At 35.7% G+C, this 26,163-nt stretch overlaps 1 protein-coding gene across 3 annotated transcripts in view; it reads right to left on the reverse strand.

The window, feature by feature from the left end:
• HAPLN1 (hyaluronan and proteoglycan link protein 1) overlaps positions 1-25,478 on the reverse strand; it is a 46,155-nt gene extending 20,677 nt beyond the window's left edge. For 2 of the 3 annotated variants that reach the window (XM_055123724.1, XM_004613172.3), the window contains exons 1-2: positions 25,270-25,478; positions 14,914-15,038 (exon numbers count right to left, since the gene is read on the reverse strand). In XM_055123724.1, the coding sequence (XP_054979699.1) occupies positions 14,914-15,013 (100 nt within the window). In that variant the 5' untranslated portion in view covers positions 15,014-15,038; positions 25,270-25,478. Of the gene's footprint in view, positions 1-14,913; positions 15,039-15,625; positions 15,777-25,269 lie in introns of those variants that run through there. The other variant, XM_055123722.1, reaches the window with a different exon arrangement.
• Positions 25,479-26,163: the final 685 nt, after the last annotated feature.

Here is a 26,163-nt window from a genome sequence, read left to right on the forward strand (position 1 = left end):
AAGCAAGGTAATACTTTACCCACTTTGCTATCTCTCTGGCCCTTTCATATAATTTTCAAGTGCACAATTCAGGATTACTAATTGCTTTCACAATGTTGTGCAAGCACTATCACCATCTATGTCTAAAAATTTTTCCTTATTCCAAACAGAAAGCTCATTCTTTTCTGGCATTTTCAGCTAGTGAAAAAACAAACTTTGGGGTCTGGAGTGATAGCACAGCGGGTAGGGCGTTTGCCTTGCAAGCGGCCAACCCGGGTTCGATTCCCAGCATCCCACACAGTCCCCTGAGCACTGCCAGGGGTAATTCCTGAGTGCAGAGCCAGGAGTGACCCCTGTGCATCGCCGGGTATGACCTAAAAAGCAAAACAAACAAACAAACAAACAAGCTTCGTTCATGATGAGTCATTTGAAAAAAATTGCTCAAGGTTTTAAAAGTGCTACCTTATTTTTGTGCAATTTATTTGTCACTCTGGTGGGTTTGGATGTGTAAGACCAAACCTTGAGAATCAGTTATCTATAACACTCTGTCTCTCTGGTCCATGCTTTTTCTCCTCTTTTTTTATGGGTGAGGGTGTGGGTGTCCTCCCAAGCAGTGGTCAGGATCCCTGAGAGCCCTTCCTGCTAATACTTGGCCAACTGAACTAGTAGTTCGGTATTGGGAGTCTGTGGTGTTTAGGACTGCCAAGGACATACCTGGTGGTGCTGGGGGCTTCCTGTCCTAGCTATTCCTGGCAATTGTTGGGAGGCCATCTGCCCTATTTCCCAGGCCCCATGGTACCTTTCTTCTTTACAGAGTTTCTCCAGCATCACATAGAACCTGGTATGACATGAATTATCACACCAGGTCCTATGCAGCTGAAATGTACTAGCTTTGTCTCCATTCTGTGCTTAGTCCCTGGTTAAATACTATTCCTAGCTGGCTTTATCCCTAACATAGCTCTAAAGTAAACATACTACACAAAATAATTACACATATATTAAAAACAATAGTTAAGCAGACTGCATAAATTTGATGTGTCTCTCATTGTACTTCACACATTATATTGTAATGAGATACAAAATTTAGGGAAAAATTAAGAAATATCTCTAGCATTCATCTCATGATTTATCATTATTTTATTTCCTTCTGATTGGAATGAATATTATTTTTCCTAAAGTAGCTCACCAGAAGACACCATGTCTGTTAGTTGATGACAATTTTGACAATTAGTTGCATCCGAAACTTTTACAAGGGCTTGGTTATAGAGTTATTACACGATAATAAGGTGCTTGCCTTGTACATATCTGTTGTTGTGACTCTAGTTCAAATGCCTGGCATCTTAGATGCTCTCCCAAGCACCAACAATGCTTACTCTTGAATAGAGAAGCAGGATTAGCTCTCGAGTACTAATAGGAGCCAGATGTGGCTCCCAAACAGAAACTTTTACAAGGACTATTCCACTGCAGTTCCCATTTTAGTTTTTACAGCAGTGCCTTAATTATCTGAGTTTTTGCTTTCCATGGTTTCAAATGTCGACAGTTGATCTTAGTTTGAAAATGTTATATACAAGATAACATGTGTCTTATGGGACATTGCATTTATGGAATTTTTATTATCATTTATTATCTTATTTTATTTTTAATCATTATTGCTTATATTTTACTGCACTTATTTTATGAATTAAACTTTTTCATAGGTATTTATGTAGAAAAAAAAGCAGAGTTAAATACTATTCATGGTTTGGGGCATCGCCTGCAGTGTTTGCAATGATTCCTCTACAGATAAGGAAGAACTCAATTGTTCTTTCAGGAGGACGAGTCTTTATTTCTTTGAGACAGATTCTAGCTTCTTTCATGGCTGTTTTCTTTTTTCTTTTTTTTATTGACTCACCATGAGATAGAGTTATGGAGCTTTAATGACTGAGGTTCAGTAATACAATGATTGAACACCAATCCCTCCCCCAGTGTACTTTTTCCACCACCAATTTCCCCGGTATCCCTTTCGCCACCCCCTTTACTCCACCCCCTGTCTCTATGGCAGACATTTTCCTTCTTACTCTCTCTCTACTTGTGGGCATTATGGTTTGCAATACAGAAACTGAGAGGCCATCATGTTTGGTGCTTTATCTACTTTCAGCACACATCTCCCATCCTGAGCGATCCCTCCAAACATCATTGACTTTGTGATCCCGTCTCTATCCCAGCTGCCTTCTCCCCCAGCTCATGAGGCAGGCTTCCAACCATGGAGCAATCTTCCTGGCCCTTGTCTCTACTGTCCTTGGGTGTTAGCCTCATATTCCTTATTTTATATTCCACAAATAAGTACAGTCATTCTATTCCAGCTATTTTCTGATGCAAACAACTGAGTCATGCTCTGTGACTCAGCACCTCAGGAAGGTCCCACCTGGAGAGGGCAGGGGAGGAACAGCCCCTCACTCTTCCCCTCTGCCCTCAATTACCACTTCAATGGAGTTTGAAATATTCTTGGGATTAACTTGAGTCTATTTTTGCTTTCATCTGAAATTCAGCTCACAAGCTAAACAGGAATAAATATGCTTTTTAGTATTTTGTAAATTGAAAATACATGCATATTTACATCCACTTCAAGTATGTCTGAGAGTGTTCCTAAGAAACTAGAAACAGCCTGGTTGCATATGGGAAGATGAGATGATATCTGGTTAGAGGAATCTTGGGGAGATTTACACTGTGTACACTTCATATTAAAAAAAGAACTATGTGAATGTATCACTTTCATACAAACTAAGAAAAAGTGCTGTGAATATATGTTGAGGAGTTGAGAAAATTTAACCGATAAAATAAAAGAACCTAGTCTAGAGTCTCTATAGAAGGTACACAAAAAACTGGTATCATGATTTTGATATATTATTGTCACTAGTGGATAATTTTACAGAACACTCGTTGTGCTAAAATAATGTTATCTTTAAATGAATCTCCAAAATATGGAAGTTTTATCTAATTTTCCCTATTCTTTAAAGATAGTGGTGACAAAACTACAGATTATTGTCTGATATTGAAATTTAAAGGAAAAAAGTCCAATGTTGAAAATAGATTATGTTTTTGTTAAATGACTGCTGCTGTATCTCACCACCTGTTAACCCAGTCTTTCAGTTTTATAAACACAAGATCATACTCTCTCTCCCCAGCCACCTCTAGTCAGCACTGCCAGGATCAGCTTCCTCGCTTAACTACTGAATTGCACCTTTCCATTTCCTATTAATCTGTAGCAACACTAAATTGTCTAGAATTGTGCTTTCACATTTTTCTTAAATGGCATGCATTCTTCTTGTGGAGACCTGCTTTTTTTGATGATACAGTCTATGGTGAATTCTCTTAGTTATTGACGATATCAATCTTCCTTCCTCTCTTGAAAGTTACATTAAATCTGTAACAGAAAAGTGTCTACTACAACATAGAATATTTTCGGTACATAAATGTATTCCATGTTATTGTCATTGCCAAATTTCATAGTGAAACAAATAAAAACGGGGTAATTAGTCTAAAGGTATTTCTATGTAGAAATATGTATTTGAGCTTTTCCCCTTACAGCATGAATTAGGTTTTTCTTTGCTGCATAAACCTGGGAAAGATAATCTTTGCTTCAGTTGGGCATCAGGAGTCATCAAGTGTCTGTAGTGGGTCAGTTTTAAAATCATTCTGAGACAAAAATTGAAAACTGTGTTAACATTCCTAAGAATACTTTGCTTTTTGAATGTTTTTCTTCATTACTTGCCACAGGAAGTAGTATGCTGAAAATTCTGTTCTCAAAACATTTTGAGAATTGTCAGCATACTAAAGTCTATTGAAATACTTATCTTTTTACCTATTTTCTACATCAAATAAAATTTTCTAGGTAAAATTTTCAAGGCACTCGTAGTTTTTGTTGGTTTCCACCTATCTGCTAATTTTGTTAAAAATTTTTTTTTTGTTTGTTCTTTTCATGGTACCAGGGATAGGACTCAGGACCTCACATAGCTTTGGTCTTTATAAAGTTTTAGTCTTGGTTTTTAAAACATGGCTCGGCATGTGGTTTTAAGATCTGAGCCTCTTATGTTGTGTCACATATGTATCTTGTATACTGAACTGTGTCACTTTCTCTATCACAGTTTCCTCATCAAAATGGAGTTTACTTAACCTTTCCCCAGAATATCTGCGATGGGTTACATGGGGTAATGTGGAAAATTTAGGCCCAGGACTGACACACTGTAAGTGCTCAGAAAATGTTGGTTATTCCTTGCAAACATTTACTAAATGCCCAAAGCACATTGCAGATATGCAACAATCTTCTACTTTCTGCACTGTCTTCTTTCTTTTAGAAAACGGTTCTTAGAAAGTATGGTTCCTGAGGAATGTATATCTAGTGAACATGCAATGATTCTGCCAAGTCAAAGGTTCTTAACAGATAAGAATGTCTTTTAGAAGGTTCTGAAGTTTTTTAAAAACATTACAAACCAAAGTTATCTACAGAAAATCCAACTTCTTTATGGGTCCTCAATTTCCTTAGGGTTGAGGGTGGTCTTTATGTGAAGTGGGAAATAAAACATGCTTATTTGCACCTGCTATTCCTACCTAGCTCTACTAGATCCTAGAAATTTCTACAGCCACCTGTCAGAAAACTTTCCCCAAAGACCAAGACCAAAGTTCCTCCTTTTAGGGGGCCTGAGGTCATACCTGGAGGTGCTCAGGGATTATTTATGGCTCTATGCTCACGAACACTCCTGATAATGCCTGGGGACCATATGTGGTCATGCCAGTGACTGGACAAGGTCAACTGCATGTAAGCCTTCATATATTTATTTTGTATTGATTTTGTTTCTTCTGAAAATTGATCAATTGATTGAAGTAAAATGGTGGCTCATTTTACTTATGGCTTTATTCAGAATTTTTCAAGACTTAGCTGTAAGTTTTAAGACTGATGCATGTTAGGATCATAAGAAGCAGCTTCCCTGAGTTTGAATCTCAACTGTATCATTTAATAAGCGTGAAATGATCATGTCATGCAAACTGAGACAAACTACTTAAACTTGTGAGGATGTATAGTCTTATACAATGTTGTGATGATGATTCAATGAGACCATGCAAGTAATGGAATTTCTATTATTAATAATAAGTGATTTTAAAGACTAACACTACTTATTGACAGCATTGCCACTGGTAAATCCAATGTTACATTTTTCACCAACAGATGATCTTAAGTGTCTTTGCCAATCTAGAGTTGTAACAATTTTCAGAATTTAAATTTGAAATTTGTGAACAAAGAAATTCCATTTAATTTTTATGAATAAATTCAAGAACACATTACATAAAAATAAAATTTGAACACTCAAGTAACAAGAGGAATGACATTTCTTTTTTTCCTCAGAATAGTTTAACAGTAATTTTCAGAAATGACCATTATATATGTGGAAGTAATATACAATTCAGTTTGTAGTCAGCTACACTCTTAATATAAACATACATTCCAGAGTTCTAACTCTAATGGAGGTTTCCTTCAAAGGGTATGGAGAAAGTGAAACACCAGCTTGCATTTTTCTTTTTCATTAGACTATAATTAACCACATACTCTTTAATTATTGAAAATGTGTCCTTATTGTGTAGAGGGTAGAGCTCAATCTGTTTGTTTATACTCAGACTACTTCCACTTTATGGTGAAGTATAAGATCAAGTTATTTGTAATTTAAAAAAAGGAAATGTTGGCTTTATGCACTGATGGCGTCAGTGTCTTCACTTAGTACAAAAAATATCAATGGGAGAGCAATTTAAGCATCAGAAGACAAAAGAAAGCAAGAAAGTGTGTAATCATGAGGAGAGCACTTAGCCTCAGAGCATGGCTCAAAGTAAAGCATTAAAACAAAGAGAAACACTAAATGGAAAAGGAGTCACCCAACATCTTTTCTGTTTATTATTCCAATATAACACATAGCTGGACCCACCAAAGCATATAATCACTGATAGCAACTTTCTTAGCTTTCTCATTAAAATCAAACTGGACTTAATACAACCAGTGATGGACTGTTTCTATGCCAAGTGTACCCTTTGTATAATTGACTGTGTTATGGCTTAAATGGAAAAACTGGGCCAGCCATATCAAGTAGCTCTCAGGAATGCCTATAACTGTATGACTTGACAATTGTGCACATACAGAGGAACATATGCAAATGACTCTTTAGTACAGAGAACACCTTGGAATAAATGTAACATAATGGCTTCCACTAATTAAGGCTTAAAATAAAATGAAAGAAGTTTTAGTTTTAGAATATACTTAGAGTTTATAATATTGTGGGTGGTCTATAAAAACCCTTCTAATTTATCATCTTTTCAAATAAGGTATTTTGTTTACATGGAAACATCTAAGTGATGTATTAATCATACAATTAAATTTTTAGTATTTTAAGCTAATCTAGATGCTCTGTTCATGATTGTTAATCATAAAGAAAAGTGATAATATGCAGATAGTTAGGGAAAGTGATAATATGAAGATAGTTAATGTCCAAAAATGTAAACATAATTTGTGGCAGAAAAAATTGTTTGTAGCTCATACTATACCCAAAGCAGCTGTTTCTATAGTACAATGATTATCATGTTCACATCACACTATACCAAGGATGGAAACATTAAGATCAATGTTTCTGGCATGTAGAGATAGTACAGCAGGTAGGGTGCTTGCCTTATAAGTGGTTAATCCTTATTCAATCCCTAGCACCATAGACGGTCCCCACAGCACTACCGTGAGTGATCTCTGAGCACATCTGGGTATGACTTTCAAGCAGAAACTAATAGACTAATAATAAAAGAAAACATTGCTATCCTAAAATTTTTTAATCTACAGGAAAAAATACTATGTGAAGTAATAATGCTTATTTACTAGAAATAATCATAGACAACTAAAAATCCATTGTGAAAAAATGTAATTTTATGCCTTGAAAATGTTATTCCTCCCACTGTGTGTATAATGAAACCTGTCCATGTTACACGGCCTTCATCTCACCTTAGTTTCGGTAGTGTTTTGTAACTCCGAATCAAAAAGACAAGTTTCATGTGCACTGCTTTCTAGAGACAAGTCTAAGAAAACAGACTCATCTTGTCACTTTATATGTGTGTCAGTTGTCTTATTTTCTTAATTTTCAATAATGTTTTAATAACAAGGAAGGGTTATCACTTTTTAATTTTAACTTCCTTCACTTAATCTGTATGCTGTAGGAAAGGCTATCTGTCCTAATACGACTTATTCCTTTCCAATGTTTTAGACTATGGCCTTAATGTGTCTTCATCTTTAATATCTTGCCTTGTTTGCATGTAAAGTGCTTGGAAAATATAACATGGATTCTTGTTTAACTTACTTGATCAATATACTTCATAACCAAATTCTTGAGCCTATAAAAACATTCTATTCAGAGTTTATCCTAGAGGTGGTCACTGACTAACCAATGGAGTCAACTAACCAAATTGCTTAGTGGAACCAAGATTAAAGTGACTACTATGTGTACTGACAAATTGAGAGTCATTTTGTGGATTTGTCATGGGCTGTGGGGAGGGAGGATTGGGAAATTAATTATAGTGTTTAGTTTTGTTTAGCTGAGATTTGACCCAGGACCTCACAGATGTGAGATATGAATTCTAACAGTCAGCTTCATTCTTATGTTTATTGTTTTGATAATATTGTATGTAGGACAGGTGATCTGTCTTTTCACAGATAAAATCAGGGTTTGCATGATAGGACCAATATTCAATAAATGCTTAAAAGAGCAGATTTTCTTTAAATGATACACAAATATGAAGACAACTAAGACGTGGACTAGAAGATGCAGTTAGTATAACACAGATATAAGCATTTTTAAATACAGTTAAAGAAATGTTTAAAAATTATATGTCATCTTATATCAATTTAATTGTTGCACTGCACTGTCATCCCTTTGTTCATCGATTTGCTCGAGTGGGCACCAGTAATGTCTCCATTGTGAGACTTGTTGTTACTGTTTTTGGCATATTGAATATGCTGAGGGTAGCTTGCCAGGCTCTGCCGTGCGGGTGGGATACACTCAGTAGCTTGACGGGCTCTCTGAGAGGGACGGAGGAATAGAACCGGGTCGGCTGCGTGTAAGGCAAATGCCCTACCCACTGTGCTATTGCTCCAGTCCATAACAGTCTCATAACAATTTAATTGCTTTTTAAAATTATAACCACTCTATGTCTATATGTCTAATTTTTTTTTATGTGTGCTTCCAAGAAAATCTGAAATTTTCCCGATTTCAGATCCAAGAGAAGTAAATTCCTGTTGTTTATAAGGTTCCTTCTGCTCCTTTTATGGTATTGTTTAGCAGCCTGAATGTAGTGCTAATACATTTGTTTTTAATATATATTTACATATGTGTAAATATAATTTATGATATTCATATGGTTATATACTTAGTTTGATCAAATGCTAACATGGTATTTAATGTTGCAGGGTCTTATTGCCATGTTTGATATCATGTCCTATCAAAAATCTATGAAAGACTTTAGAACTAATTATCTAATACTGATGTTGCTAGTTTCATAATTTTATAAAAAATTCTTATATTTTATAGCTAATACTCTGTAGATTTAAGTTCTCAAAGGTGCAATTTGGAAAATGTACTTTTGCTATTTGTAGATTTCTGCATTGTCGTGACAAATAGCACGTTCTGCCTCAGAAGGAAAAAATAATTTTAACTTTTTATAACATACTTACAGAGTCCAAATGAATTTTAAGTAGAAGAGAGAAATTTATGCTGGAGTAACTCTTTTCTAGTTCTCTCATTAAATTTTAGCACTGTAGATGGTTTGTGATCATACATTATTAAATTCATTCCATTCCCTTTGCTCCCATTTTGCACCACTAGATCTCTACTCTGCAGATATTATATAAGAAAGAGGTTAGGTTTGCAGTGACCAAATATAAATCTAATGCCTTCCAAAAGCAGCATGCGCATATTAGATAGCTTGTTGCATCCTGCATTTGGTGGTCTCATGGAGCATAAGATTCAATGTGCAATGTTGGAATTCAGGCATAAGAAATAAATTTGTCTCCTCAACTAAAAAATCCTCTTTCACATCACTACCAGTCATTCCATAACCAGAAAATATTTCTCTGAGATCGAAAGAGAATGAAGGACTTGGTGAGAAGTGCCTGGACTTTGGTTCTGTCTTTACTTTGCAAACGTATATTGACCACTTAATGTGTGCCAGGTAATAGTTTCAATGATTGGGACATAGGTCAATGTAATGATCAGGCTCATGTCCTGTGACAGTGATTGGGTCATGATCAGACAAAGGTTCCAACTCCTGTGGAGCTGACATATGTTCTTATGATAAAGATAGTCTCACCAATTACATAAATTAGGTAAAATGGAACGTCAGTGTTACAGAGAAAGGGTAAAGAGGAAGGAGCATAAAGCAGGGGAAGTTTGTTAGAAGGTAAAAATTGAGCCCAGAATTGAGGAAGGGGATGACTAGTCAAAACAAAACTGACTCTGACCCGTAGGTCACTTCAAACAAACCATATAAAAGCTGAGTCTTGATTTTTCCCTTTTGATCATGGGTTATTGATAGAGATGACTTGTACTAAAGCAATGTTCAGTACCTAAATGCTTTAAGATATTATTTAGCTTATGGTAACATTATAGAATAAAAGCACTCATTTAGTAAATGTTCAGTAAGTCCACACAATGTGCTGTGTGTTCCAAAATATCAGGGACACTTCAGGATTTAAGATATGCTCATTCTAAGACCTATAATTTGGGAGTATCTCATTACACACATTCATTTACTCAACAAACCTATAGTTAGTACCTATTTATCAGCCACTATCTGAGCAGGTGCTGCAATGCAGATAGAGTCTGATGAAAAAGGAAGGCATGTTAGCAAATAAGTAGAATATGCTAAACTGGAACCAAGATGTTGTTTGGGAGACACACATGATGGAGAAAACAACCACAGAAAGTTGGTTCACTTCTATCAGGGGTTCTAAGTGTACTTTTTTCTCCCATAATATTTTGGCAATGTTTTCTTTAAAACATTATTTAATCTTTTGATAAAGGTGATAGTTTTTCCTATGCAACTGAAGCCAACAACTTTCATTCCTAGTATTTTTTTTTACTTCAAATTAAAAAACATAACATAGATTATGTGTTTACACCAAGTAAGAAGGAAACAGAAATTTTTTATTTTAGGGGCTAAAGAGGTACTACAGCAGGTAAGGTCTTGCATGTAGCTGACATGGATTTAATCCATTACATCCCCTATGTTCTACCTCTTTAGCCCTTCAGGTGTAATCCCTGAGCACATAGCCAGGAGTAAGGCTGGGTGAGGTCCTTAAAAAAGGGAGCAAATTTTTTCTCCACTTCCTTAGAACTAGATAATCCTGGTTCTGTGAACCATGATTAAAAAAAACAAAAACAAAACAAAAAGCCACCTTCCACTGATATTTGTCTACATAAATCTTATAGTAGTCTTCTATATATTTTTTAAATAAGTATTTGTGTTTTAATTGTGTTTAAAAATCAGATGTTCATGATAGTGAGGGAATCATAAATATAATGAGAAAAACTATTATTGAAAGTTTATTGTGTGCCAGACTCACTACTAGACTCTTTTCCATGTATTATCTCATTTAATTCTCACAAAAGTCTGTAGACTAAACAGTGACTGACTCCATGCTTAGGATGTAGCTCAGCATCCTTGCATGTGTGAGGCTCTGGGTTCTATCCCTCTGGCACTGCTAACAGTGATTAGCCACTAAAATTGTGGATGAGATTATAGAGACCTGAAGTGATTAAACTGTCTAAGATCTAAAGTAAGTGGTTAAGGCCGAACAGTCATTTATTGGCAGTATTTTACATTTTACATTGGTTGGTGGAAAAATGGTCATAAAAATGCCTCTTCTTTCTATGAAAGGTCTTTTTTGTGGTGTTGTTGCTGCTTTGGGGTACTACAGACAATGGTACTCAGGACTTATTCCTGGGTGTGTGGTCAGAGATAACTCCAGGCGATGCTCTGGGTGCTGAGGATCAAACCTGTGTTGACTGCATGGAAAGCAAGTGCTTTGTATCTGATGTCCTCGCTCCAATTCATATGCAAATATCTTATTAAAAGTTGTATTAAAAAAGATATTCATCATCCTCAGTTGGTAATTGGGAATCTACACAAAGAAGTTTTGAACTTGAACCAAAGTTTTAAAAACTGTGATTTGTGGAACTGGAGTGATAGTGCAGTGGGTAGGGCATTTGCCTTGCACAAAAAGAACATGGGTTTAATCTCCAGCACCCCGCAGCATCCCTGAGCCTTGAGAAGAGTGATCCCTTAGTGCAGAGCCTGGAGTAAGTTCTGGGTATCACCAGTGGGACCCCAAAATCTTAAAAAAAGAGGTGCATTTGTATGACTGATATGGCATATAACATTTCCCCCAGTGGTCTCAAATTTTAAATGATTCAGAGGTCATTTGAGTAGACACATCAATAAATGAGGAATATAATTCATTGATTATATTGAGAATGTTATGGAGTATGTTATGGATAGTATCAGCTATTATCTCTTCTTATAGAGGTATCTGAGTAAATCATCATTGTTTACTGAGGACAATATCTGGGATATATAAATTAATACCTAACTGCATGCTTTTAGAAGAGTCCATGAACAAGTGAAATATATGTCATCAGTCAGCCAAATTAATTCAAGACGATAATTAAAGGGAATTATTTAGTTCATACGTAAACTTTATCTAAGATGGTATCTCCATAGAGAGCTTAGAGTTTTGTTTTTCATCACCAGATAAATACTTTTCACTAAAAACAATTTGCACAATAGTGTACACCTGATAATTTATTTTCTGGTCACCAAACTTTTTGATATTCAGATTATATTTTTTGTCACTCTATCTTTCCCACAATCTCAAAAAAAATTAGGGGAAAGATTTCAAAAAAATTAGGTTACACATATGTATGAACTTTGAGAAGATGTTATTAAATGGTAAACACCTTTATTGAAGCTGCCAAAGAGAAGTTGAGCACAATTGCACTACTCCCCTGGTCTACTTAGTCCCAGGTAATTTAAGATTACAAAAAAAAATTATAAAGGAAAATAGAAGAAACAAAAGTTATTTTTGGATTAAAGTGAATTTTCTCATACTTTTTGTTATCACTGAGAGAAGCTCAGAATTCTTGTGAGCACAGTTTGTAAATTTAAGATTTAGGTGAATTATTATCTGGTTGTACAATCTGATGTTTTGGTTTTGAAAACATTACTGTGCTTGGGGGTCAGTTGTAGCTCAGTGCCAGGAGACCATGTGGTACCAGGGATCAAACTCTGGCTTCTGTCATGCAAAGCATGAATTCCATTCCTTTGAACTATCACCCTAGCTCTCTGCTTCAAATTTATTTTTTCGTTATGGTTTTGGGGCCACACCTGGCAGTGCTCAAGGCTTATACCTGATTCTGTACTCAGGGATCATTCCAGGAAAGGCACAAGGGACCATATTTGGTGCTGGGGATCTAACTCAAGTCAGCTGCATGAAAGGCAAGCATCTTAACCACTGGACTCTCTCTCCAGTTCCCCAAATTCTTTTTTTTTGCTTTTCGGGTCACACCCAGCAATGCACAGGGGTTACTCTGGCTCTACACTCAGGAATTACTCCTGGTGGTACTGGGGGACCACATAGGATGCTGGGAATCAAACCCAGGTCGGCCGCGTGCAAGGCATACGCCCTACCCTACCCGCTGTGCTATCACTCCAGCCCCAGTTCCCCAAGTTCTTAATATAGTTATATGGGAGTTTCTCCCTTAGATTCTTTTTGTACCTTATTTGATGAACTGAAATTTTAAGTGGGAAAACAATAAAAAAATATATCATTAAGTAATGAATTTTATCTGCTTTAAGGTTTACCTATCACAAAACATGTTTTAAATTTGTTTTATAAAAGACAACTGAAATTATGATAGACACTTGTGGTTTTTCTAAAGGCCAGAGAAGTAGAAATGTTCAATCTGAAAGTTATAATAAAGACAAAAGAAAAAAAAGTTTTGCTTTTGTTCTTTTTGAACTTTAAAAAATTTTGATAAAATCCAACCAAAACATTATATAAGTTTTGGGGTGCATTTTGAAAATCAACAAATGTACATTGTAGATAAAGTTTACTGGTGAAATTTCAGTTCTATACTTCACTATAAAATCGACACTTCTTTCCAATTTATTGTATAAGAAGTGATAAAAACATCTAGTTGGACCAGTTTTAAAATAAACTTCAATTCATGGATTCTAATATATTAATTACCAGAAGCAAAAATACAGTGTTATGATTGTATTGCTAGAAAGTCATGACAAACTATTTAAGAATATTTATTTGAAATTAAAGAAAGTTTACTCCCAATGAAGTAAAGAATGCATTATGGATTAAATAATATATGTAATCTGGTCCCTTGGGTCAAAAACTTTTTTGCACAAAATTTCTGAGCAGGAAACAGAGACTGGAGCACACGTTTCATTTGCTATAAAAACTTGAGTCTGGTATACCTACAGGCTCTCCGGAGATGAGTTTAATAATATAAGTATAGTTTTAAATATTGCTTTCATTTTTGGTGTGTGATTTGGATTTAATGGTTTGTACACAATTAATATTGCAGACATCCAGCCAATAATAAAATCCTAGCTAAAATTAATTTTACATTGTATTTAAAATTACTGTTAACAATACTTAGTTATTATACTTGGCCTAAATTTCATTCTGTGGCAAAATATTGCAAAGATGTTTATGTCTACCAGAAATTTATGCATAATATTCTATCGTTTCCAGGACACAATTTTGATTCTTGTATACGCATTAAAGGAAATAGCTGAGTCAGCAGTATGCACAGTAAAATTAAGATCAGTCAATTGTTATTTATGATCTAACAGTGAAAAACAGAACTGTTAGAAGCAAAGAGAACCGAAAGAAATATATCCAAAATAGTTAGACACTGTCAAACTCTTCTTTTAGGATATCACAATAAATACAGGAAAATGCTTTCAGTCAAACTTATACTATCATTTTGACCTTCACAAGTCATACTTTTCTACAAGGAAAGCACTTTGATGTGACTGCTTTGACCTTGAAGATATACCTAGTGCTTTATGACTCCGAGGAGACTTATAATGTCTCTTGTCCCCAGACTGAGTTCATCTAAAATTAATATCCTATGTTAAAACTGAAATTCTGTAATTCTTATTTTAATTATTCAGCAGACAAAGGGAGAAAGAGAAGCTTCATCTTCTTTAAAGTCATCTTTTTCTTATTTCATGCATCTCATAGCTTTCTCTTGCAGGATGTCCCTCTTCTGAAACTGGGACTGAAGAAATAGCTGCATTGTACTGCAGCCTCAGAACTTGCTCCAGCTCTCGGGCTTAGGAATCAGCTGAAGTGAACAGAAAGATACATGGGCAGTTCATTGACCCATGGGAACCAAAGCATTACTAAAGGAGATAATGATAAGGTAAGTTATCTATTTTTCCGAACCTTAACTCATCTAACTTATTTTCATATTCTTTCTAATGTTTAACAGAATAACCATAAATCTTAAGTTCACTTTCTATTTCTCCCCTTTTCATCTTGTACTTCAACTTTTGCTTTACATTCTACTTAGAAGATAGCAACTGTACTTAAACAAACATACCAACCTTGAAATATAGCATCAACTTCCTACAGTTGAACATTCTGAAGTCACTCCCCTTTAAATGACCCCCATTCTTACCTCTACTGTAATGCAATAGCTTTCAAAAGCCAGAGAGCATGTTCACCAATTAGCAGAAAAGAAAATACAAAGTCAGTGCAGCAGTACTGAAAATAAGAAACACAAAGCAACACGAAGCAACTCAGGTCTAAGTAACATGAAATTAATTTGACTTTCATACAGGAACCTGTTTTCTTACCTTGGATGTGAATCACTCTGTCATGATCTAGAGTATAGTTTTCTGAAAGGTGATCAGCACAGCAGATAGAAATCAGCACCAGAAGAAGTAAACTCTTCATCTTTGTAGCCAAAGGATCTTCTTCACTGTGAGAGCATCACATTGAAAGAGGTTTGTCAGATTTGGAAGCCTTGGAGTGTTGCAGTGCACAACTTATTACCGCCTTATCATCATAGAATGGGTCTGTAAAAATGTTTAACCCAATCTTTACAGAAAGTTACAGTAGCTGTCTTTGAGAGCTGAAGACTGCAGCTTTGAACAATTTCAGTATATCTGAAGTAGCCAGAGTTCAAAGTGTTTAACTCTATCTTTGCAGCACTGCAAAACTAAATAATTAAAAAAACTATACTTTTGGCATAGGGTTAAATGGAAAATCAGAAAGTGATGTGGCCTGGATAGGCACAGATTTAAAAATGTTAAGCCTCTGAGTTTGAAGTACAACTTCAAAAACTTACAACTTGATATATTTATATATATAGTTATTCACCACCCAGTTTAATTAGTAACTGAATCTTCCTAGGGCAAACAGACAATATTTACATGGAACTTGAGACCATTATTCATTTTACATGTAGCTTCCTAAGCACATTATATTTGCTTGTTTGAAATAGAGAGGAGGACAAAAAAAATTACTGAGTAAGCACGGAGCAGCACATTCGTTAGATACACTTACCATTGTAAATACTGCTTGGCTCTACGATGAATAGTTGAAAATTACAGACTAACTAGGTTAGAGTTGTGCATGCTCCTGCGGCAGTCCTCCTGATTGATTTTTCATTCATTTCTACCTAAAATGCTGACGCACCAACTTCAAGTGCCAGGTAGGGTCTCTGCAGGCAGCAGCAGAGCCGGCTGCAGGCAACCTCCCTGCCAACAGTCAGGGCAATTAGGCAAATGAAAAGCCAAAATAGACAGAGGCAGAGCTCTGGTACTAAGTGAAAGAGGCAAAGCAGATACTTGACTGTCCTTTACTGCAAGAGCGTTTGCTTAAAGGGGACACTCTCCCCAAACTTTGCCACTGGAAGGAACAAAAAAGTGATTCCAAGAGATACAAACCTTCCGACCTTTGCAGTCTTTTCCAGGCAAGAATTTCAGCACAGCTCCTCTAAATGTGGAGCAGGGCAAAAAAAAATCACAAGGACTTTCTTTCCTCTCATGCACACAGGAGCCTTAACAATACTTGGCTATTTTTAAATCTGAAATTACACAGTGCTGGCTTCTCACACTAATTTGTTTTTTCCAGGAAACCCTGACTCCCTGGAATAATTGAAGAGCTCAATTCTGTTCCTGGAGGTTCTTGCAAGACAGGCTCTCGTCCAGAATCTAATACACTAGTCACAGAAAGATGTTCAAGTTGTTCCTAGGACAGACATTAGACACACCTCTGATTTTTCCTTTATAACACCCATTGTTGTAAAACTGGACTTCAGTCTTTGTTGTTTGCTATAACCCCCCTTTTTTTTTCTTCATGTTGTAACAGGATGATGGTGGGAGAGCAAACTGATGAACTTATGTTTTCCTAGGAAGCTAAAGAGTATCATCTTCAAAATATTATCTTATGAACCAATGCTTTTTTTTTATGCCGGGGTGTTTGGAGACACTCCCAGTAATTCTCAAGCCAACCTTTCTGCCTGTGTATTCAGGGATCCATCCTAGACATGCCCAGGAGACCAACTATATGTAATGTTCAGGATGGAACCAGGCTCTGCTACATACAAGGCAAGTGCCTAAACTCCTGTCCTGTTTCTCCAGCTACTGATATACCAATTTTTTTTTTTTTGGTTTTTGGGTTACACCTGGCATTGCACAGGGGTTACTCCTGGCTCATGCACTCAGGAATTACTCCTGGTTATGCTCAGGGGAACATATCGGATGCTGGAAATCAAACCTGGGTCAGACGCTTGCACGACAAATGTCCCGCCTGCTGTGCTATCGCTCAGTCCCAAAATTTCTGCTTCACCTGCCAAGTTTAGTTTAGTTTAGTTTAGTTTTGTTTTGCTTTTTGGTTCACACCCTACGATACACAGGGGTTACTCCTGTTACTCCCGGCTCTACACTCAGGAATTACTCCTGGCGGTGCTTGGGGGACCATATAGGATGCTGGGAATCGAATCCGGGTCGGCCACGTGCAAGGCAAATGCCCTACCCGCTGTGCTATCACTGCAGCCCCTAGCCAACCAATCTTAAGTTTAGAGTTCACTTGATATTTCTCTGAGAATTGTGGAGGGAAACATTTTTGAAGCCAATGAATTTTGTTGATAGGAATAGCAAATTAGCAAAGAGGTGACAAGTGCCACTCTGCTGCAAGGATGGGGATGGGGTAGAAGAGGGTGTGAGGACTACAACAAATCTGACTATTAAACAAGGGCAACATTCTAAGTAAAGGGGTCTAGAAGAGCAGTGATAGGGAATTTTCTACAGCAATTTTCATATGAATGTGGTCATCAATAGGGAGTTGTATATCTGTACAAATGCATGCATAGCTCAGGTTGTATATTCAATCACTGCATTCATCTTGAGTTTTGTATATTCTTACCTACACTATAATACACATCTTTATATATCTCCTTTAATTCTATGCAACAGAATTAAAGCTGTATCACTAAAAGCTTATTTCACTGAGTTAATTATCTGTCCCAAGGTTCAATTTTAACACAAACATCTTGGGTGTTGGTAAATAATAAAAATTACAACAGTTCCTTTTACTTGAAGGCCTCCTTTTAATTTAAGGTCTACCAACTCTCAGTGCTGTGTTAAGCACTGTGTATACAGTGGCTCATACAGTCCTCTCAATAATACTAAAACAAATATTTTTATTTTTCCCTAACACCGACCTCTACCCAGCTAAAGGTCACACATTTAATATGTGGCAAAGTTTGCATTGACTTCAAGTTAAAATAATACCTACTTTGCATTTGCTTTTGTGCTGGATTTTTTAAAGGAGAAACTTAAGCTTTTATTTGTTTTGTTGCCTATTTACACTGAAGTATTAAGACTTGAGTCTACAGTGATCTTAAAAACCTTTGGCTTGTGCTATATTTAAATATAAATGAAGTTTTTGAAGTTTACTATGAGAATCTAGATGACATTTGTTATAAGGCCGTTGTGCCCAGCCCCATTTATAATGTCACATTCTTACCACTGCTTTGGTGATTGAGCCCATCACCAGCAGCATCATGGTCCTGTCACCTTCACAAGCCCATCATAAGCAACTGTGAGTAGAGGAGGGACATACACCATTGACCACTTTTGAACACCCCACACTGGCTGCAGGCACTCTAGGTAGGAGAGCTAAGAAATGAGGAAATGATCTTTGCTGACTTGGCGGCCTACCAGCCATATCATTCCCTCAACTCCTAGCCCCCAAATTGAAAAAGAAAAAATTCAAACAAAACTTAAAAAGGGACTTCAGGGACAAAAACTTCAGGTACTTAAACAAACTGCAAGTACAACATGGGGAACTTCAATGGGGTCCATGAACACCAGGGCTGTGCCTTGGTCTGTTTACTGGTCTTCCCTGGACAAAAGATAGAATCAGAGTCTGGAACTTTATATTTGGTAATGCTGTTTTCCTTAAATTTGTAGAATTATGGGAGACCAGAAGTGACAATCTAGTGGGGAGGCTCTTTGCCTTCCATGCAGCTGGCCTGGGTTCGATCCCTGGCATCACATATGGTCCCCCAAGCACCCCCAGGGGTTAATTCTTGAGTGCAGAGCCAGGAGTAGCCCTTGAGCATTGCTGGGTGTGACCCAAAAACCAAAATTAAAATAATTAAAAAATATGTAGGTATGTTAAGTAAAAATGTTTTAGCTTTGAATATGAATAAAAATAAGAAAACATGAACTAGTACTCTGAGTTCACCACGACTTATATTTTGATAGTTTCTTTGTATAGCTTAATATAGCCCTGTGGCCATAGTGCCACAGACAGCTTTGCTAGGAGTCGCACAGAAATATGTCTGTTCCAGTGTTAAAGACACAAGCTAGGACTGTTATTTTACAGTTTTCCATTGGTGAAGTTGAAGCACCAGTTGGAAACCAAGGTAAAGACAAATCGTTTTGATAAAACTAAAGATATACTAAAACCAGGAGTCTAATACCAAATTGACCAATTACTATCATGTAAGCATCTATGTTAAGATTATTGTACTAGGTACTAGAGAAATAGAAGCAAGCAGAAGTCATGTAAGCTGTTTCTTAGGCCTTGGGAACCAGCACTATACACATATGACCTAAAATGGTTTCATACTTGCCACTATCTCATATAAGGGATATTTCTCAGATCAACTCAACTGAGGTAAGTCTGTAATAATTAGCTTGACAGTTTTGGAAATGGAATCTTGAATAGTGGAGTGTCAGTATGTACAGCAGGAACTAGAGCCCAGTGTGTGCATTTCTTATTACTATTATTTTGTCCTGTGCCTCTAAAGTAAAGCTCATCCAGTGTTATTTATCTTGTGATTAAGTTTCAGAGTCCAGAAACCCAGCAAATACTGTGCTTATGTCTTGTGCTCCCTCTCTAATTTCCTTTTTTTCCCCTATAGTGCCAATATTGTTTTAATTAAAAGTATTTCTTCTGTGGCTGGAGTGATAGCACGGCGAGTAGGGCGTTTGCCTTGCATGCGGCCAACCCGGGTTCGATTCCCAGCATCCCACATGGTCCCCTGAGCACTGCCAGGGGTAATCCTGAGTGCAGAGCCAGGAGTAACCCTTGAGAATTGCCTGGTGTGACCCAAAAGGCAAAAAAAAAAAAGTATTTCTTGAATGGAATGAGCCACATTAGGTATATTCTTAAAAAATATTAGGCAGATTATTGGTACCTTATCTGATTTTGTAAAATTTCTATACTGCTGCTATGTTTATAAAGATTTTAAAGGCAAAAATTTAAAAGAATGTGATTAAATTAGGAAGGATTCTCGTCCCCAAATGACTAGCAATTGAAATATATACATATATACATAAATATGTATATTGTAAAAATAAGTATAATATACAATAATAAGTTTATAAATGTTTTATATAAAATAAAATATGTAATATATTTTCTATAATGTAATATATTGGGGATTGGAGCAATAGCACAGCGAGTAGGGTGTTTGCCTTGTAAGTGGCCGACCTGGGTTCAATTCCTCCGTCCCTTTCAGAGAGCCTGGCAAGCTACCAAGAGTATTTTGCCTGCACGGCAGAGCCTGGGAAGCTACCCATGGCATAATCAATATGCCAAGAACAGTAACAAGTCTCACAATGGAGACATTACTGATGCCCGCTTGAGCAAATCAATGAGCAACGGGATGACAGTGATACAGTGATAATATATTGTATATACTTGTATATACAGTATATATACAAGGATCAGTATATATAAAAATAAATAAATATATATATTCAGCATTAAGAAGGATTATTTGTCATGACTCATTTTCTGTAAATTTGGGATGACTGTTATTTTATTGAATCAGTCTTGGAAACTTGTAAGATTGTCTCTATCTTTCACCAGGGCAGCTGTTTATTGAAAGTATCAGCTTGGGACCCTCTGCTTCTTTCTGAAGCCAATATGGTTTGCCTGCAGGACTCCATGCCATAGAGAGACTATGAAGAGGGAAACTAAAGAGGAATAAAGAGCCACTCAAAAAAGGTGGCGTTGATGAAATGAGGAAAAAAGGAAGAAAAAAGAGAGGAGGAGATAGCATTTAAAATGCAACAAAGGGATAACAAAGGGATTATTCTGCATTCTGTCTCTTAAGATTTAAGAGATAATAATGCCTCATAAGATGAATGGGCTGGATCGATAGCACAGTGTGTAGGGTGTTTGCCTTGCACATGGCAGACCCGGGTTCAATTCCCAGCATCCTATATGGTCCCCTGAGCACCGCCAGGGGTAATTCCTGAGTGCAGAGCCAAGAGTAACCCCTGTGCATTCCCTGGTGTGACCCAAAAAGAAAAAAAAAAGATGAATGCCATGTTGGGACCAGAGAGATAGTACAATGGTTAAAGTGCTCACCAGCCTGTGGCTGAGGTCGAGACACTGCTTGGATCCTTGGCACCATATACTGCCTCCTGAGCACCACGAGCTGTGGCCACTGAGCACAGTCTCAGGAGTGCCCCACGAGGACTGCAGGGTGTAGCCCAATACTGCCCGGCCCCTCCAAAAATAACCCCCAAACAAACCAAAAAACAATTTTGTATTGTAATTCTCACATAAAGAGTGTGTTTACGATTATTTGTATAAGAGCAATATAATTTTGTCTATAACTCAATATAATTTTTTCTTGTATGGAAAACATTATATTGAATATGAAGCTCAGGATCAAATGGTAGGAAGAAAACTAAGCAAGGAGTCTTTGGATTTCCCCCTTTTAAAAAGATATCTACGTAACATAAATATATACCAGCATATTTAGTGCTCATTTAGCTCTCCAATGCCTACAACTACTGCTCGAGTAATATCTAAGTCCACCTTAGCCATTTATACTAGCAAACAATAATTCAGAGTCCTTCCATTTTGTTTTATTTCTTTACTCTATGTTTTGTTCATCCTATTTTTTTCCATTTTCATTTCCAAATTTTCATCATTTTCCCCTTCCTTTTGTTTTTCTCCATTTATCCATTTTTCTATTTATTCATTCATTTCCTATAAATCTTACCCATGTTTACTGCATGTTTCTCATATTTCCCCAATATTCTTATTATGTATTTCTTTTAAATCCAGATAAGGACATAGGGTAGCACTGTAGCACTGTCATCCCGTTGCTCATCGATTTGCTCGAGCGGACACCAGTAACGTCTCCATTGTAAGACTTGCTGTTACCATTTTTGGCATATCGAATACGCCATGGGTAGCTTGCCAGGCTCTTCCTGGCTCTCTGAGAGGGATGGAGGAATTGAATCTGGGTCAGCCATGTGCGAGGCAAATGCCCTACCCACTGTGCTATCGCTCCAGTCCACAATACCTCTTAATTTGGAAGCACATAATAAAGCAGTACACGATCATGATAGTTTGGGAAAAGCTTAGAATTTTGAAGTTTATTAAGTGTAATATGTGTTCTCGGGACATAGGGTAGACAAAAGAATTATGTTAAACCATACACTAATTGAAGCTAGCCTATGAGACAGAGCAATAAAATCTGAAAGTAATGAGAAAGACAGAGCTTGGCTTCTTTCCTTATTCTACAAATTTCGAGTAAAAGTCTGAGAAGATTCATGAAACTGTTTCAGGACTGAGTCAATTACCCATCAGTTGGAATAGCTGATATCATATGCCAAAACCTTACCCTCATTACTTGTCATCATAATATATTTACTGAGTATATTAGTCCTTTCATTTTCTCATATTAAATTTTATGCCTGTCCATTTTGGCAGATAAATTCTTGGACTTTTAAAAAGGACAATATTGATTTGGCTTATTGAAATAGTTATTCAAGTCAACTTATTGGTTTGTGGATGGTTATTCTTTACCAGTTCACTTAGAAAATATCGACTGAGTTCAGATCAGACATAGCAATCTTTCACTTGATTACAGAGCATCATTATAAGCTTCACTTTCCCAATCTGCTTTAAAAACATTTTGAGACAGGGGCTAGCTGCAAAGCCAACTTTATTAAAGGAGTCTAAAGTAGTTTTATCTGTTCATTGATTGATTTTCTGAATGTCAAAGATACATATGTCTATAAGCACAATCTGTATTTGGTGTTGATATCTTTGAATTTTACAAAGTTCAAATTGAACACATAGGATGTATAGGGGAAAGCAGCACATAAACATACTAATAAGAGCAAGGATTTATTGAAATCCAGAAAATCCAGAAAATTGATTTTCTTACTACTGAATATCTAACAGTCAGGCATTACTCAACAAGTAACTTAATGAAGCACAGAGAACAAGATTTGACACTCTTGGGTCATACAGTACATGACACCCTAATCTTAAAGTGATGCATATAAATTGTACTTTATTCAGCATTTATTTGTGTGAAATAGCTTCAGTTGGAATTGTGTTGTCTAATAGTATAAATTTACAAATATAATATTGTAACTATGTTTATTTTACATCATATTTGCTGCAGTTCCTTGCTATGAAAGTAGTCGGTAGAGTAAACATGTCTCTCCAATCTTGGGGTCTGACCTTTAACCACGAGTGTCTTCAAATAGGATAATAGCACTGCAAAGTAGTTGTTAAAATCCAAAGAAATGACTTGGAGGGAAACAAATCTTAGTTGAAATTATTGTAAAAAAACAGACTTTTTTGTTATCGTGTGTTCTTAATGTCCTTTGGTAAATGTAGCCACACATAACAAGGTGAGACAACATGTGTACCAGAAACACTAACATTAAATCTTTTAAAAATGTCTCCTATGCTAAACATTTCTTTACATGGGAGTCAAAAAGACTGTCTTTCTCGGGCCAAACAGAAAATTCCACACTCTCTCAACAGAATCCCAATATTCTAGTTCTAACTGTACTGTATAATTCACTATGTATTGGAGGATAAGATATATACATGTGCATATGTGCAAATATATCATAGATGGACAGAGACTTATGGCTTTAATGTCCTAGAGTGTATTATGAATACCCTAGAATTGATATAGTTTTGTCATGTTTCTATAACGCTAGTCTATATGCTCTCTGAAGATATTCTTACTACTAACCCAAACAATTTTCAGTTATGTGAGACTTCTAGTTTCTGGACTGGGATGATAGATAAAGGGGGGATGCGACTTTCTGTATTAATAGGCTATTTCTTAACCAGATAGTTATTAAGAGAAAGTCAATAAGTACTTGTTTAGCAATATATTTTGATGATGATGTTGCTATTAAAACATAAGCCTTTTTGTCTTATTATTTTGTCTTATTAGGTAATTAACTCTAATTTGCTATTTTTAAGTGATAAAGAATTTTAAAAACTAGAGCATAACGGATATGAGCATTACATTGTTATGCTATTTCAAATGCATCCTTTATAGAATGGAGAGCACATTCTTTTTCTATCAGCACACCAAGAAAATGATCAGAGAACAAAGCAATTAATGAACATTATTGAAAGATGATTACATCTAACAGGTTATAACTTAGTAAAATTGTCATATCTCTGGCTGATATTATAGTTTCTCTATACTTTATTATACTAAGTGCCATCATGTGTACTTGGATTTCAATAATATTTAAATTATGAGAATAAAAAATATGTTGAGATAATTTTCACAAAAATTCATTAAAATTTGTTTCTGGTCTACATTTTCTTGAAAATAAGCAAAAAAAAAGTGTCTATGTTAACATTTTTGTAAATAAGAAACTTTTCTCTGAGGACTATTTTAGGCATACTTATACAGGAAAGAGTTAATTTTATGAGTTGTCTCTTTCTTTGATTCCAAGACCAAATAACATAGTAGCATCATAAACAAAGCATTTTATGAAATAATATATAATTATGCAGAAAATAGATTTTCCTCTGAGCATAAAACCAAATAACCTAATATCATTACCAATAATAGCAAATGATTTTTAAAAACTGACAAGGACTTTGGTACTAAGTTAATAATACTACAAAAAATAGACATTTCTCTAGTGAAATGCAACTTACATAGAACTTAAACATAGGCATATTAAAGAGATTAGAAGGCTTCCTTTTACCAGAGAAGATATATAGTAATCAGGAATTTTCTTCTTCTGAAACATTATAAAACAATGTCTGAGGAATTATTAAGTGCTTAGATAGCTGTTTCTCTTAGTTTTTTTTTTAGTAAATATGAACTTTAAAACAGACAAAAGAACTTTCATTTTTATTACTGTTTTATTAACCATGAATCCATGAAAAGTAGTTTTATCTTCCTGTTTAATGTACAAATATGAATAAAATTGGAAAGTTTTAGTACTGCTTCAAATGTAAGTTACACAAAAAATGAATTTAAATCTAGCTTATATGCACCCAACTAAATAAAGACAAATATCTTAGCAGAGTCATTATATTTAGGAAGATATCATGTAAAATAAAATAGAAGTAAAATTTTACAGAGAATTTATGATATCACATTAAAATAAATTACTTGCAGAAGTATTTCTAATTGAGCTAGCAAAATATTAAAACCAGTTAAAATTTAAACATTTCTTATAGCTTCAAAATTTCAACAGCTGTCAAGTTAGACATTATACTAACACTAGACCTAAAAATACAACTGCAAATTATCTACAAGACAGTTTTTGGTGGCATAACAGAGGTGAGAGTAACAAGTTTTCTAGATAATGCCAAATCCAGGTTCACCACTGCATTCCTCCTGTAATTTTAAACTAGTTAAAAACAATAAGGATCAAGCAACTCACATAAACTTAAACGGTGATCAGATTCAGAGATGGTGTAGAAAGATTGTAAATATATATCAATTCTAATCTTTTACCAAATACAGTGAAGATTTCATAACCGATGAGTAACTGAGGTATCAGATTATTTTAAGTCATGATAAAAACAAAAGTAAATTTTTTAGTGATCTTTAGCAGCAGAAACTAGTCCTTTCTCTCCTCTGCTTGATGCAGTCCCCACCTCTTTTGGCTGTCACTTTTAAGATATCTTCCAAGACCCTGAGCAGGTTTATTATTGGTCCACATCCTACGTCAAAACATGATCTCATCAGAATTCAGTTCATTAGCTTATGAGTAACAAAGCTTGTACCAGCCAAAAAGACTGTGTCTACACAGCACAAAAAGGCAGGATAGAATACTCTTTAATTAACTTGGCAAATATTGACAGCTAAATTCATTAAATTTCCAAATTGGTTTGGTGATGAAAGATTCAACTTAGTATGTTTCTAAGTTATAGAAATCATTGAAAGTGTGTTTTAGGCTTGCAAAATGAAATACTTCTCATGTATGTCTTCTCTAGTTAAGAGATTTGTTCATTCTCAAAGCAACTGAAATCGTGTAACCAACCTTCTTTATAGGCACTTAAACTAGCAAGTTAGGTACAAGCAACTACTTTAGATATCCCAAATTTTTATAAAATCTTTTTTTTTTTTTTTGCAAAGAGCGATGACATTAAAGACGTAAGTTTGTCATCAACTTAAATGATTATCTAAAAGGGTAATTCACCAAAATGTGGACAGTATTATAAAAAGAAGTAGGGAGATTAGGTCTACCTGAATTTCAAAGACTTGCTAATGCTATAAAATCTCTTACTTACCCTACCCCTCCCACAGATTACCCTTATGTTATGACTCCAAA

The sequence above is a fragment of the Sorex araneus genome, chromosome 1 (assembly GCF_027595985.1).
Source record: "Sorex araneus isolate mSorAra2 chromosome 1, mSorAra2.pri, whole genome shotgun sequence".
NCBI lineage: Eukaryota > Metazoa > Chordata > Mammalia > Eulipotyphla > Soricidae > Sorex > Sorex araneus.